Here is a 15,091-nt window from a genome sequence, read left to right as displayed (position 1 = left end):
GAATCTTGATCTAGAATCTAGATTATGTATCTAGAATCTATGTCTAGATCTAGAAAATAGTTACAAAGTGAAAGTTAGTAGATTAGATACGATATCGGGTATGATCCTAGCTAGACTGAGACTCTAGTTACAGTATTCCTAGCTAGGCCATAGAGCCTAGACACAATAAATGAATTTAACAATATAGACTTTTACTAGAGTCTAGATCTACTCTAGATAGATATATAATAGATTATAGATAGATCATAGATATCTAGATTATGATAGATAGATAGATAAGATAGCTTAGATTATAGATCTAGATCTATATAGATATCTAGATCCAGAAGGAACCTTTATTTGTTTATTTATTTGTCGTCTGCTGTGTTTTCATTATTGCAAAACTTGAACTGGGAAACAGTAAAGATCTTCATCATGTTATTTTTTCCAAAACTAGATCTAGATTAAGTCTAGATCTATTAACGACAAAATAAAAAATTGAATTTCATTTTATAAAACATTCTTTTTGAAAATTTTCAATATAGATCTCTATCTAGAGACTAATAAATAAATTTATACATGTTAAATTTTATTAATAATAACAATAGTGTTATTTCTGTATAATGTTACTTCATATTTTATATGTTCAACATGGCGTCAAAGTCATGTGTACAAAACAAAGTAGACTAGATTCTAGTCTAGATTATGATTGATTATAATTAGATCTAGATCTATCTATTGATTATCTAGATCTAGAATCTAGATCGACTACATTGATCTCCTGTTAGTTTTTCAACTTCTTGTTCATGTCAATAAAATGGAGTTATAACATCAGTTACAGTTTTGTAATTAAATCATAATTAGATAACTTGAACAATAACAATGTTTTGGCCCTTGGCCGCCTTGGGGCTGTGCTGATACCTGGCTGGCTGGTTTACACTAATTTACACCTGTTCTGTGTCGCTGTGTGAAGTCAAGTGTGTGTTGGGTGTTAGTGTCGGGCTATCAGTGTAGTATCAGTATCATTGAATTCATTGACCCTTTTTTTGTGTGTTAGTCTGATGGCTGCGCTTGGATTGAGTCTTGAAATATAAATTGTTACTTTGCACTGAAAATGTGTGAATGCACTGAATGTTGTAAAGTGGAATTGTGTAAGAAGAAAAAGCAGAATAAGAGAGTGTTTGTGTGTTATTGTTATTATTTTATTCATTTGTTTTTATACCATTATTATCTGTTTCAAAGCAGTGTGAGTGTCTTTGTAGCCCATTATGTTTTTTATGAGCTTTATGGAAAAAAAATAATTTTATAGACCCAGCGCCACACAAATCTAGATCTAGAAGCACAACTGACTCTATGTATTTAGAGGCTGACGTCACATTTTATTAATTTTAATGGTCGATCAATTATTGTTGATCTCTTGATACAGTGTCTTGACTTGTTCTCTCCCCCCACCCCCTTTTACCTGCCAAAGACATTTTAATTTTAAAACACCATATCTGCATTCTATACCTCCCCTTTCCTTTTTTAATATCTCTTCACATCAAGCACGTGCGCTAGGTATTGGTTTTAAACACATGATACAGAGATAAAAAGAATGATGCATCTCTCTTCACATCAAGTACATGCACTAGGTATTGGTTTATAAAACACATATTTCAGAACTAAATAAAATGGGGCAACTGAAATAAAAAACCACAACTGGATGTTTTCGTTTAATTTAATCACTGCTGGGATAAAATGTTTATAGCATCAAAGTATATGTCATAAAATCAAGATTTTAAAATGGGTACAATTTGTGCATATCGATGTAAATCTTTTTACTTTAAAAAAATAGCACATTTACAGTAAACCACAAATAGCTGATACAAATTGTAACACATACGTAATTTATTTCTGTAGTTTGCATATCATTATTTTGAAAAATAACAATAAAAAAATTTAATTTAAATATTTTGTCTTCTTTGAGTTATGTCCCTTTGATGTTTATTTTTAACATTAAAATGGTGTTCGATTCTTTACGAAGCTGAGATTGCTTACAACTTTCAAACACCCCCTATTTAAACCTCAATTTTCATGTTTGGGTAGCAAGGGACAGATTAAACAAATAGTTGCAAATATTTCTCAGCCTAATTAGAATTATAATACATAGGTTTTGTTGAGCTGAAGCATTTTGGCATTAAAAAATACCCTTAACGAGTGACCCACTTCATTCTTCCCAAGAGGTAAGCAAAAGTGACGTTATTTATACCAATGCACTTTGAATATAAGTAAAAAAAATTGTCTTGGGTGAAAATTAAACTAAATAAATCTAAACTATAAAGAAATGGATAATGCACAATAGGAATGGACTATTTTCGTCATAATCATCGAAATAAAGGAGAATTTTAAAAAATTTAGTGGGTTGTTCGAGAAGTACATGAAGGTGTTCGATTGGCGTAACTTACTATATATACAGGAAAAGAAACAATAACAAACACTCAACAAACATAAATAAATACACATATAAATGTAACACATACCATTGATGCCAAATTGCATTAGGCCAGGAACAAGTTTGACCTAGATTATTTGCAGATAATTGCATGATCTAGATCTATACAACTACTAGATCTTGATTCTTTTCTATTTATAGAATAATAATATTTAAAAAAAAATACTAAGGCTAATTACTGAAAAGAGTATTAGATCTAGAAAAATTACAAAAGTGCCATTCAGTAATAATAATACAAAGAAATTAAAACAAAAACTATGTATAAATCTTATTCATGGTAAACCCATAAATACAAACTAAAAACTCAAAATATCTAGGTGAAATGATAAATGAAAAATTGTCATGGAATCCTTCCATATTGACACAATTATTAAAAAATCAAAGTGTTAGGGTTTATTAAAAGAAAAACTCAAATTTATGCTATTTATTCTTGGTTAGGGCAATATTAAAGTATTTGTCCAATGTTTGGAAAAGAAAAGAAGAACATGGCCATGACCATTGAGCGCATCAGTCTGATTTTAGTGCCAAAGGCTATGCCTTTGTCCTTTTAAGATTAAACATTATTGCTTTAAAAAAAGTGAAACTAAAATGTGTCCAAAATATAAAGAAAAAATGGAGCGTATATTCACTTCTAGTTTATAGTAGTTCAGCCCAAACCTTCAAAATAAAGTAGTATCAGATATTAATAATAATAGCTTTTCTTCTGATCACTCTGTCTGCACACTTTACTCTTGGTTCATAGTCATCTATGTAGTTCATCTGTGTTGAATATTCCTAGTTTGGGTATTTTAAATAATATAATCATTACGATAGTAGATATTAGTAGATATCTAGATCTTATTAATTACCTATACATACAGAAAATTATAAACATTTCTTTTTTTTTTTTTTCAGATTATGACTTTTATAGAGAGCCTCTCCAAGGCCTCTTATCTAAATTCTGACTTTTGAAGTATTGTCAAGAGTAAAATTTAAAAAAAAAATGAAAACTTTAAAAATAAATATGATCTTATGCTTGAGAAAAGCTCATGGTCATTTGTCAAGAGACAAAATATGTTTGAAAAGACTAAGGCTCTTTCATTCAAGCAGTCAAGCATGTGAAAATGTAGATCATGAAGTCATGTCCAAAATTCGAAACATTGGCATCATGGCCCACATTGATGCTGGAAAGACAACCACTACTGAGAGAATGTTGTATTACTCTGGTTTTTCTAGACATTTAGGTAATGGTTGATTTCATAATATTTTTTAAAAAATTTGCTAGTGAGAAATTTTTTAAATTTTAAGTTGCCTTCTCATTAATTATGTTTGAGTGTTCAGATGATAAGTCCAATATCTGAGATGAACTGCGCAAAAGTTCCCAAATCAAGCAGCTCTCCATATAGTTTTCCTTCTATGAAGGTGTTTTGGGGCCAGTGTCTTTTTTGGGTCTCTCAATGGAGAATGCATTTTTTAAGGATATGGGCAGCATTATCTGGTGACACACACCAAGGACAAATTTCACTGGTCTCAATATTCAGCTTCCATAACATATTTCATCTCATTTGCTGTGTCAGGTTCTAAGGCCAAATATGTATTTAACTGCTTATGTCGGAATAGCTTGAAAATATAAATGGTTATAACTGAACATTTTTATTTGGTGTTAGGGTCCTAGGTGATGTTGATGACTATATTTCAATATTTGTATTTGGTGTTATGGTCCTAGGTGATGTTGATGATTACAATTGAACATTTGTATTTGGTGTTATGGTCCTAGGTGATGTTGATGACAATAACTGAACATTTGTATTTGTTTTTTTTTGGTCCTAGGGGATGTCGATGATGGAGATACTGTAATGGACTACATGGAGCAAGAAAGAGAAAGAGGAATTACAATCACATCAGCTGCTATTACTTTTAATTGGAAAGGACATAAAATTAACCTTATAGATACACCTGGTAATACCAAAACAAAAAATTAATATAAATAATATATAATAATATAAATCAAAAGTCATCCATTAAATAAAGATTTCATTTATTTTTAACAAAACAGTGATGTCTGACATAAGACCTGTGTACCGAGAGTCCAAATCAGTAACACTTAACTCTAAATTTTAATACTCTGGTACATAAAATCAAGTCAAAGTGAAGTTTTCTTTTCTATATAGTAGAAAGCATTGTTGAGAGGCTAAGTATGCTTGAACTTGGCTTGGCTACCTATGAAGGGGGCTCGAGGTTCGACATCTGACTCGGGCAGAGTTGTGTTTACTGATCGCCTAAAGGCAGCACGGAAAACCTTCTTCCAGATACCCCCCACTGGTCCACAAATGAGATTGGACCATAGGGCTCTGAGCATGCTATAAGCATGAAAGTAGTGCTATATAATAGCTATAATTTATTTTTAAATTGTTATTTTCTCAAGTAATTATAATGATGGTGTCTATTATGAACATAGCTAAAATTATCGTTTTAAAAAGAAGTTCTCCAAATTTTCAAAAAGTCCTCCCTCCATCAATATTCTGTGCAAATCATTTTTTTGTTTTTAAATTATAATCATGTCTATCCACTAGAACATATTCTGTGCACACAAAATATAGGTATTGTAGAGAACTACTACTATGTAACCATCTTCTTTTTTTGAAGTAACATCTGTATTATATAAGAACTGTGTTGAAGAATACATATCTTTCCTAATACAGTGATGGGAATTTTCCGACAATTGTCGGAATTCCGATAATTTCTTCTGGTCCGATTTTCTAGCAAAAAAATCCGAAGTTTTCCAGACATTTTTTTTTTTTTAAATCCGATTTTTTTTTTTTCAATTTTTTTTTTATGAAAAAAAAAAATCCGATTTTATTATTTTTCCATTTTCGGAAGAATGCGAAATAAGATTTTTGATTTGTTTTGAACTCCGCACATCCGGTCTTTTGACACAGTTAAAGTTCTATTTTTTTTTTTAAATCTTGTGTTACCGTATTGTCTTATAAGTCTAGATCTCGGTCCAGATTAGAGTGGTTTGAATCAGTCTAGATAGATATCTAGATTCTTTAATTTGAATACTTTTGATCTAGATCTAGACTTCAATGGCTGCTTGCCAGCTTTTGAAAAGTATTCGACTTAAACTTAACTTAGACTTAAGAGTATCAATCATGAATGATGCCCGGTCGCTATGTTACGACGTATGTAGCACTAATCGCCGCTATTACTACAATTCAAGATCTATTATTTTTTCACTGTTGTTACGATGACCCCTAGATTTTTCTAATTTGAACCCTGCCTGCCGACTTCCTTGAGTTCAAATGGGATTAGATTTAGACATCTAGATCTATTATAATAATAATAAGATCTAGATCTACTCATCTAATAGAGTGATACTGTGATAGACCTACCGTGTACCGACCATCTGGATTTATATATAGAATATACTTTTTTTATATAGTAGTAAGTAGGCCTTCTTAAACTTCTTAACATGACTATAGTGAGTTACTGAGTATAAGCCTGACAGAATGTAGATATCTAATAATAATATATTGGATCTAGAATCTAGAAAAGTTATTAGATATAAGTAGTAGTAGCTATAGATTATAGATCTATCTATAGTGAGGGATATGTATATATTTTAATATAAAACTTATCATTACTAATTTTAAAAGCATGTTTTTCAAACACATTTAATCCTTATAGTTGTTTGAGAAAGAAGTTGTTACAATATCTGTATAAAGCAGTTATCTATTATAGAATGCTCAGACTGCAAAAAGCTTTCTCCTCCCATCAATATATATACAAACAATAGTGCCATGAATGCATTTTGAGTGCAGTAATGCTAAATGAAGTGCAGTTTGTGTGCAGTAATGCACAATGCAGTGTAAATGTTATGTAATACAACATTAATTAAAGAAAATATTAAATTAAATGATTCTACGTAGTTTAAAAAAATTCAGCAACATCTTTTTTTAAGTCGTCGCCACGACAGGCCAGTTCAAAAACGGGGGGGGGGGGGGGGGGCTTACAAAATTTCCTAAAATTTTTGCAAAGTCAGTTCCCATCACTGCTAATATTAGCTCTCTTTCACAGGCCATGTTGATTTCACAATAGAAGTAGAGAGATCATTGAGAGTACTTGATGGGGCAGTGGCTATACTTGATGCTTCAGCAGGTAGAGTGAGCTTTGTAGTATTTGTGGTAGTGGGTTTGTTTATAAAAGCTTAGTCTTTGTCTGATATATATTTTCATGTATTGAAATGTTCTTAATTATTATTATTTTACCCTGGCCTTTGTATATTTTTAAAAGAAATTAATGATGATTTTTTTTTTTTCATTTTATTTTATTTCACAGGGGTGGAAGCTCAGACTTTGACAGTCTGGCGGCAGGCAGATCGTTACAACATTCCTCGCTTGGTCTACCTAAACAAAATGGACAAAAGAGATGCCTCCTTAGCACTCTGTCTTCAGTCTCTTCATAAAAAACTCCATGTTGAGCCCCTGCTTGTCAATCTTCCTATGGGATCAGGCAGAGATTTCTGTGGTGTCTATGACCTCATTCACATGAGCTCCTTGGAATGGAATGCAGGGAGCCATGACGGGAGCACATTTCAAGTAAACCCAATTGAAGCTAGTAATAAAGATTATGAAAAAATTATGAAGGCTAGATCAGATTTAATAGGAAAGTTGGCAGACATTGACGAGAATGTTGCTGATCTTGTTCTGTGCGATACCAGCCTAGAAAGCTTCCCCTCACATGTTCTTATTTCTGCGATCAGAGCTGCAACACTAAAACGCTTGATCATACCTGTGCTATGTGGCAGCTCCTTGAAGAACAAAGGTGTTCAACCTCTGATGGACGGCATTAACTTCTTCCTACCGAGCCCCATGGACATGACTTACGGGTTTGCTAAATACTACGGCACTCACTTGTGTGCCTTGGTGTTTAAAGTCACGCATGACAAGCACAAAGGAGCGTTGATGTTTGCTAGATTGTATTCTGGCATGTTGAAGACTGGAGCCCAGGTGTACAACATCAACAGGGATAAAGTGGAGAAAACAAGCAGGCTGCTGCAAGTCTATGCTGATGAACTGAGGGATATCTCCACCGCTGTGGCTGGAAATATTGTTGCTATAGCTGGTTTGAAAGAGGTGGGCGATCATATTTTTTTTTGCTTGCATTGGAAATATTAATATTACTTTTGTTTCCAAGTTTCTGCTTTAAACATGCAAAAACTGACTACCCTCTAGTTCATCTTTTAGTACCATACAGACTTTTCTTTTTTCGTGGTTTGTGGCAGGTATAGTTACCATAGAGGCACATTTCTTATTCAATATGCTAGAACAAATCATACAGGTGCTCATTCTTCCCTAGTGCCATTAGAGAATTGAATGGGTTGCTTGAATCAGCCAGGAAAACCAACGACTTAGCAGAATTAAACTCATCGTTTAACATGCATGACTAGATTGACACATGAAGTGCTTAGGAATTAATTATCTTTTTTTTTAAGTAACATCTGTAATATATAAGATAATATAAGATGCCATAATGAATGTGCTTAATAAATGTTCAACTCTTTTTTGGGGGAAAAGGTTGGGGGGAGGGGGGTCGCTTTTTGTCATAGTTATGTTGACTTTTTCATAAATATTTGTATAAATATTTGTTCAGTGTGTTGGTTTCAATATACACTTAAGGCCAACACTTAGCAGGTTAATTTAAGCCACACATTACACAGGTCGTCTCAGATAAACTTTGACATCTCTAAGAATAAATATTAATGAATGAAAAAAAAATTTCTTTCTCAAAAAAAAAAAAAAAAAAAGACATATACAGGAGACACAATCACTTCCAGTTCAAAGACAGCCCAAGACGCTTCCAGGGCTTACATTCATGAGCATGGAGCAGCTTCTAAGTCTACTCCAGACAAGGAACAAGATCCAAATAATGAAGAAGGTACAGAATCTATTTATTCAACCATTTCCCTACAACTTATTCCATTGAGTCAATCTTTTAAAATCATTGTTTTAATATAAATGTATTGAAAATCTCCCCAGAGATGGTGGAAGTGGAGGAGTCTGACACCTTGACCTCAGACATGGTGCCCATCCTTGCAGGATTAACTGTACCAGATCCAGTTTTCTTCTGTTCTATAGAGCCCCCAAGTTTATCCACTCAAAAAAGTCTTGATGATGCCCTGGTATTATTACAAAAAGAAGATCCAAGCTTAAAGGTGCAATAACTAAAATTATATAGAGGTTAGAGTTTGAAAGTAATGATATTTCTTTGTGAAGTATTGGACATCTGTTTTTCAAATAAAAGAAGTTGATTGCATGGTGTACATATTCCCATAATCTTCAGACTGTAGAAGCAAGTTTAGGTCACTTAGTCTTTCTCCTTCACTTACCCCTTAATCTGTTGAGGCAGCACACATGATCTGTCAACTGTCTTTCTCCATTCCTCTCCATCTTCCACCTTGATTACAATTTCTTTCAATGATAGACCTGTTCATTTTTTTATGTTGTCTGTCTCTTCTTTTTCCTGGTACTGTTCCCTGCAGGAATGTCTTTGCAGGCCCTGAGGATCTCTTGTTATGGTCATAGAGTTAAAGTTTGCATTTTCTGGAACACTGCTAATTATTAGTAAACAGTTGTTTAATGTAAAGAGTGAATATGCATACAAACACTTTTTTTTTAAGCATACTATAATCAATACATTAGTTACTTAGCTAAACATATCATTTGAGGAAATGTTTGTTATGTAAATTTTGCTACTTTGTCTAAACAGGTGGAAGTGAACCTTGAGACAGGTCAAACTATATTGTCTGGTATGGGAGAACTTCATCTTGACATCATTAAGTCACGTCTGGAAAAAGAATATGGTCTGGAAGTTGACTTGGGCCCATTGCAGATTGCTTACAGGGAGACTATTCTCAATGACATAGGTTAAAATGACACTTTTGGTTCACATACTGTTTTGTTCTCGCCATATCATATTTTATGTTTTAATGAAAAGGTTAGACTGCTAAGTTAAAGGTTTTTAGCTCTAACACAAAATATTTACTCAAGATATATGAGGTTTCCATAAACTTATTTTGTTCGTAAGTAGTTTTGAATATTATGGCCATTTGTGGCTATCATTGTCATTTCATAAGAATAAAACACACCCCAAAAAAAATACAAATTGATATATAGACTCTATTCGTCTAACCTATACATCTTTTAAGAGTAACTATCACTTCTTGCTTCTCAAGACATAATTTTAATTGTGAATTATTTTCTTTCCAGAGGTGACAGAGATACTCAACAAAGAATTATCAGGTCGACAGCAATTTGCTCACATCAAGCTATCACTTCACCCTGACCTCAGTGATCGGGAGTTTAAATACGTCTTCCTGATGAGGTCAGCTGACCACCCCCTTGTGATCAAACATAAAGTGATGAAAGCCATTGAAGCAGGAATCAAATCAGGACTTTCTCACGGTAGGGACTTGATCATTTCTGTTCTGTTCACCAGTACTTAGTGCTTTATACTTGGTTCATACAAACTTCAAAATGTTCTCCTAGAATGTCATTCAGGTCATGTGTAACAGTTAGAAATGTTTGGTCCCATTGAATTAAAAATGTTTAGATTTTTTTTTCTGCCACATGCCTTTCCTTTTGTTTTAATTATCACTAAAATCCTGTTAAAGCACATCAATCTAAAAAAAATATATATGTGTGCTAATTGAATGTTTAGTGAATATTCTAAACAAAATAATTGGGGATTATGTTAACTCATTGAGTGCGGAGCGTCTATCCCATAGACGGTCTGTCTGCCCTAAACGCACGGAACGTCTATCCCATAGACGTTCTTACCCTACCTTTGTTTCGTTGCATTTTTAAATTAAAAATTTTAACTAACAACAGTGGAACTATTTTTACTTTATAAAAGAGTTCTTCATCCTTTGTTTACATAGAAATTAGAAGCTTTTGGCTTTATTTAGACATTTATTTATTACTTTTTTTACAATGTAAAAAAACGTCGCCATGACTACGCTAGTCCAAGACACACCCACAATGTTGACTACTGAAGAAACTTTATAATTATTCTAAAAATTATCACAAATAAATAGTAATAATGAAGAATTTGATCTAGATGTATAGATTAGATTCAGGTAGGTCTAAATTTAGCGTATTTATAGGATTATATCTATATTATTAGTATTTAGATCTAAATCTATTATTGTCAGTAGGCTAGGTGTAGTCTGTAGATCGAGATTGATTAGATCTAAGCTTTTATCTCTAGACTTGGACTCTAGATCTAGATATATCTTTAGATCTAAGCTTCTGGTAAATAAAAAGAAAGGAAATGGTAGATCTACATCAAATAATCATCCACTGTGGGCATTTTTTCCCCATTTTCTTTTTTTTTTTAGTATTGTTTATCTGTAAAAATCTACATCATGGCTATGCTTGTCCAAGACACACCCACAATGTTTACTACTGAAGAAGCTTTATTATTGTTTTATTTATACTTCTATGAATTGTAATAATGAAGATCTTGATCAAGATTTAGCATAGGATGAAGCAGACTTGGACATTATTAGCATTTAGATTTAGATCTAGATCTAGTATTGCCTTATACTAATACGCTTAGGCTTAGGCCTTAGCCTTAGACTAGGGCTATGTCTTGAATGTAGATCAAGGTTGACTAGATCTATGCTTTTATCTTTACACCTTTGTAGATTCTTATAGATCTAACCCTTAGATAAATGAAAACAAAAGAAATGGCAGATCTAAATCCAATATTCATCCACCATACTGGGCCTTTTCTTGGTATATTTTCTAGCAATTTTTTTTTGTATTGTTTTTTTGGTAAAAATCATCACCATCACTATACTGGTTCAAGTTGCACTCCAAAAGGTTTACTACTAAATAAAAGTAAAATATAAAACTATTCTAAATCCATAATTTATCACAAAGGAACAGTAATAATGATCTATTTGATGTCTAAATCTTAGGTAAAATGAATTAGGATTTTTATTGTCCTTCATCTAGTTAGAGATTTAGGCTTTGATCTCTCGCTAGCCTATGTCTTGCACTGGTCTAGTATTAGAATGAAAGATGTTCTATGCAAATAAAAAGAAGACAAATCTAGATCTATATCCCATTGATTCAAATGTACATAATATTTGAGTGCATTTGGTTGATAGATTTAGTACTGGTATCTATTGTTATTGGTAGTAATGAAAAGCGCAATAATTTTCACTTTTTTTCTGACTAAAAAACAAGGTAAAAATAATAATATAATCAATGATTTATCATCTTTTATTGACTGTTTTATCACATTTCTTTTTGAAAATGCTGTAAATAGTCTAAATATGCTGTTTCAACAGTAATACAAAGAACAAAATCTAAATTTAGGTCTCAAAAGTTCTAAAGTTGGCATCCATTTTTTTTTCTGAGTGTCATATTATTTAGATTATAATTTGTATCTTATATTTAAATAGAAAGATGTTTACATATTCACATTCTCCATTCATTTACCTTTACTTTGATACCAAATATGTTACTATAGCATCATTGGTACTAAAACAATAAATTTTTGTTTTAGCCATGTTTGGAACATTTTCTTATTTTTTAAAAAAAAGTAGCATTTTTTTAAAAACAAAACACCGCAGTCAATGAGTTAATATAGTAATGTATGTCTGTCTTGAACAAACCGACCCATCAAGTTTGATGCCATTAACACCAAGTCTTTAGACATTTACAGCACATCTTGTCATACGCATGTTGATTAAAGCCAAGATGTTGAAACTCCTCAACTGATTTCTTGTATATACATAAAATTTGAGAGGCGTGGTGGTTGAATGGTAAAGCAATTGGCTTCCAAACCGGGGGACCCTGGTTCTAATCGTGGTGAAGACTAGGATTTTAAATCTCAGGATTATTTGCGGGTCTCTAAGTCTACCCAGCTCTATTTGGTACCTGACAATAGTAAGTTGGTTGGTCCTTTTGCTTGCCACAAGACATCCTCGTTAACTGTGGGCCTCAGAAACAGGTGACCTTTGCATCATCTGCCCTATAGATTGAAAGGTCTGAATTCCTCTAGGAGAAAGAATGTATGAAGTAGTCCAGACTCGATAGCTCAACGACAATGAGAAATAAGAGGGTCTGATTTGATTTGGATCTACTTTATATAGGCCTGGAAAAGGCGGGCAGAAACAGGAAATGTCCTAGGCTAAAAATTATCTTACATGTGGGTGAATTAGACTTGAGATGGGAGTCGCACATTGGGAAGGCCTTCCTATATGATGATGATGCAGAGCGGAGAGAATATGTGAGAGCACAAGTTGAGGCGCTGAAAAGAGAGGAAGAAAAAAGAAAGGAAGACGAAAAGGAAGAAAGAAGACTAGCAAGGGAGCATGAACTAGCAATGAAGGCGCTTGACCAGAAAATACGAGAGATCAGTGAGCGCTATAGTCCGCAGAGTTTGGAGCTGAGCACCACACCGGCTAGACAAGACCAGGAAGCAGAAGAGAGCGAAACACTACTTTTTATATATAATTTGTTAAGAGTAAGTTCCAAATAAATCTGAATGACACATTTTATTGTTGTATTTGTTTCAGGCAATTTGTTGAACTTTCCTGTCATCCACACCAGTGTTCACTTACATGAGTTCCATACCCACTATCACACCACACTACCTATGATTACAGCATGTGCTGCTCTAGCTGTTAGAAAAGCCTTGAAACAGTCAAACTCTGTCTTACTGGAGCCCATGATGGCCATGGAGGTAGGTAGCGATGGTAGCCATCTTCAGTATGTGTTCCTCAATACTTCTAAGAGTTTCACTCTAGACAATATTGTATGTAGATCTACATTTTGATCCAACATGGCCTTGGGGGAGCTATCACCTTCTACCAAGCACGTCCCCAGGTGGCAGATAGGGGAAAGACCCTTAGATATAAGGGTTAGCTGTGAATAGCAAATAAACAGCCGCGGACCAACTGGTTTGCAGTCATGGAGGATGAGGTGAAGTATTCCAGTGGTTAGAATATTTACTAAAAACATCTCAGAAATCCAGGGAAATGATTGCAAAAAGCGAGTATAGGGCGCTCTACTCTAAACCTGGGTAGATGAAGCTCGTTATCTAGGTATAGCAGTTCATCTAGGAGAGAAAACTCCGAAAATAAACACCTGCTGCCTTATAGATGATCTTGGATGATCAAAGGCTATGGGAGCACACCCAGAAAGAAAAGCAGGCTGAAGTCGGAGTCGATGGGCCTCCTGGCGCATAACACATTGACAAGCAACCTCATCTATGTTGGAGTTCAGTACCGATTCTAATAGATGTGGCGTCCTGCCTGTGGAATCCCGCTGCGCAAGTAGGGGGCCGGGCTCTCCGACCAAGACACTGGCCCCAAAACACCCCAATAGAAAGAAAACAATATGGAGAGCTCCCTGATTTGGAAACCACTGCACAGTTCATCTCATGTATTGGTCTAGTCATCTGAACGCTCCAACATAACGATGAGAACGAAGAAGAAGATCCGACATGGCACTAGTTTTGATTTAGTTTACATCTTAAGTCAATTATTTTAAAGCACTCCATCAAATAATTCAATCATTGCATTAGTGCAGAAGAGATAACTTTCCAATAGTTAATCTCAAGCTATTTAAATAGTTAAAAACCTTTCAGTATGTTTGCCCACCACTAATGTTTTACTTTTTATCTATATTTATAGATCAGTACAGATGAAGACAGATTTGAGGTAGTAATGGCAGACTTGGCCATGAGACGAAGCCATATTTTAAATGTTATGACACGCCATGACAGTAAAATAATCCACACGCTCACTCCCTTGCAAGAACTTCTGGGTTACTCTAACACCCTCAGGACGATCACTTCTGGCACTGCAACCTGCTCTATGGAGCTGGCACATTATGAGCGGATGTCCCAAGAGGATGCCAATAAAGTGATAGAACGTCTGTCAGGATTCCATTCAACATCATTAAATAAATAACACTTGTAGTTATATTCAAATATATAACACTGAATTTGAAATTGCCAAAATTGTAGCTGATGGCTAAGGAAGTCCTTAAAATGATGTGTTAGCTTCCTTATATGTTTCAATGAAATATTATTGATGTATTAAGTGAAAGTCTAAAGCTAAGTGCACAGATCAAAGCCAGATGAATTAGGTATGGTCTGGGCTGTTGTTCATATATCTGCATAAAACCGAAGCAGTGGGTTTTGGCGCAGCCATTTTGGTGCTTATTGTTTTCAACGCATTATTATATATGTTCATTTTATGTCCTTAAAAAGAATGATAAGAATGAAGACTGAGATGTTTTGTGTGTGTTTGTGTTCCAATGTCATTTTCATGTGAAGAACATAGTCTATTTTTTGCCAGATATTGGATTTAATTTTTTTGTGTAATTATTTTTATGTCATAATTTTGTGTGGGTTTTAACATATGTCCAAAGACAAAGTAAAACGATAGAAAAAAATCAATGCATTTTTTTTTTGGCCTTACAAAAAAAAAAAAGATTTATTTAACTAGAACACTGATGGACTTCATCTAGTGCTTTTCGCACACTTTGCCTGTAATTTATCTTATCTATAAATTATAGAGACATTACTTCAAAAGAGAAGATAAATACATAGATAATTGGG

General features: G+C 33.7%; 1 protein-coding gene across 3 annotated transcripts; it reads left to right on the top strand.

The window, feature by feature from the left end:
• The first annotated feature begins 617 nt into the window (after positions 1-617).
• LOC106055429 (ribosome-releasing factor 2, mitochondrial-like) lies at positions 618-14,972 on the top strand. 3 transcript variants are annotated; one of them, XM_056022476.1, is made up of 11 exons: positions 618-762; positions 3,365-3,693; positions 4,280-4,408; positions 6,527-6,607; positions 6,788-7,584; positions 8,257-8,386; positions 8,488-8,663; positions 9,218-9,374; positions 9,718-9,912; positions 13,041-13,207; positions 14,160-14,972. In XM_056022476.1, the coding sequence occupies exons 2-11, from the start codon at positions 3,453-3,455 to the stop codon at positions 14,436-14,438; spliced, it is 2,352 nt and encodes a 783-aa protein (XP_055878451.1). In that variant the 5' UTR covers positions 618-762; positions 3,365-3,452; the 3' UTR covers positions 14,439-14,972. The 3 variants fall into 3 exon arrangements, with proteins under 3 accessions (XP_055878451.1, XP_055878453.1, XP_055878452.1); XM_056022478.1 differs by having other exon boundaries at positions 644-660; XM_056022477.1 differs by lacking the exon at positions 618-762 and adding an exon at positions 807-824.
• The last annotated feature ends 119 nt before the right edge of the window (positions 14,973-15,091 follow it).

Source organism: Biomphalaria glabrata, chromosome 3 (genome assembly GCF_947242115.1).
Source record: "Biomphalaria glabrata chromosome 3, xgBioGlab47.1, whole genome shotgun sequence".
In the NCBI taxonomy this organism is placed as follows: Eukaryota; Metazoa; Mollusca; class Gastropoda; family Planorbidae; genus Biomphalaria; species Biomphalaria glabrata.
Note: the sequence above shows the minus strand (reverse complement) of the source record. Positions and strands in the feature narration are given on the sequence as shown.

Excerpts from the sequence above, each read along its gene's own strand:
- LOC106055429 (XM_056022476.1), top strand. The coding sequence starts at position 3,453 with ATGAAAACTTTAAAAATAAATATGATCTTATGCTTGAGAAAAGCTCAT. Across the intron at positions 6,608-6,787 it reads TATACTTGATGCTTCAGCAG|GGGTGGAAGCTCAGACTTTG; the intron begins GTAGAGTGAGCT and ends TTTATTTCACAG. Across the intron at positions 9,913-13,040 it reads CAAATCAGGACTTTCTCACG|GCAATTTGTTGAACTTTCCT; the intron begins GTAGGGACTTGA and ends TATTTGTTTCAG.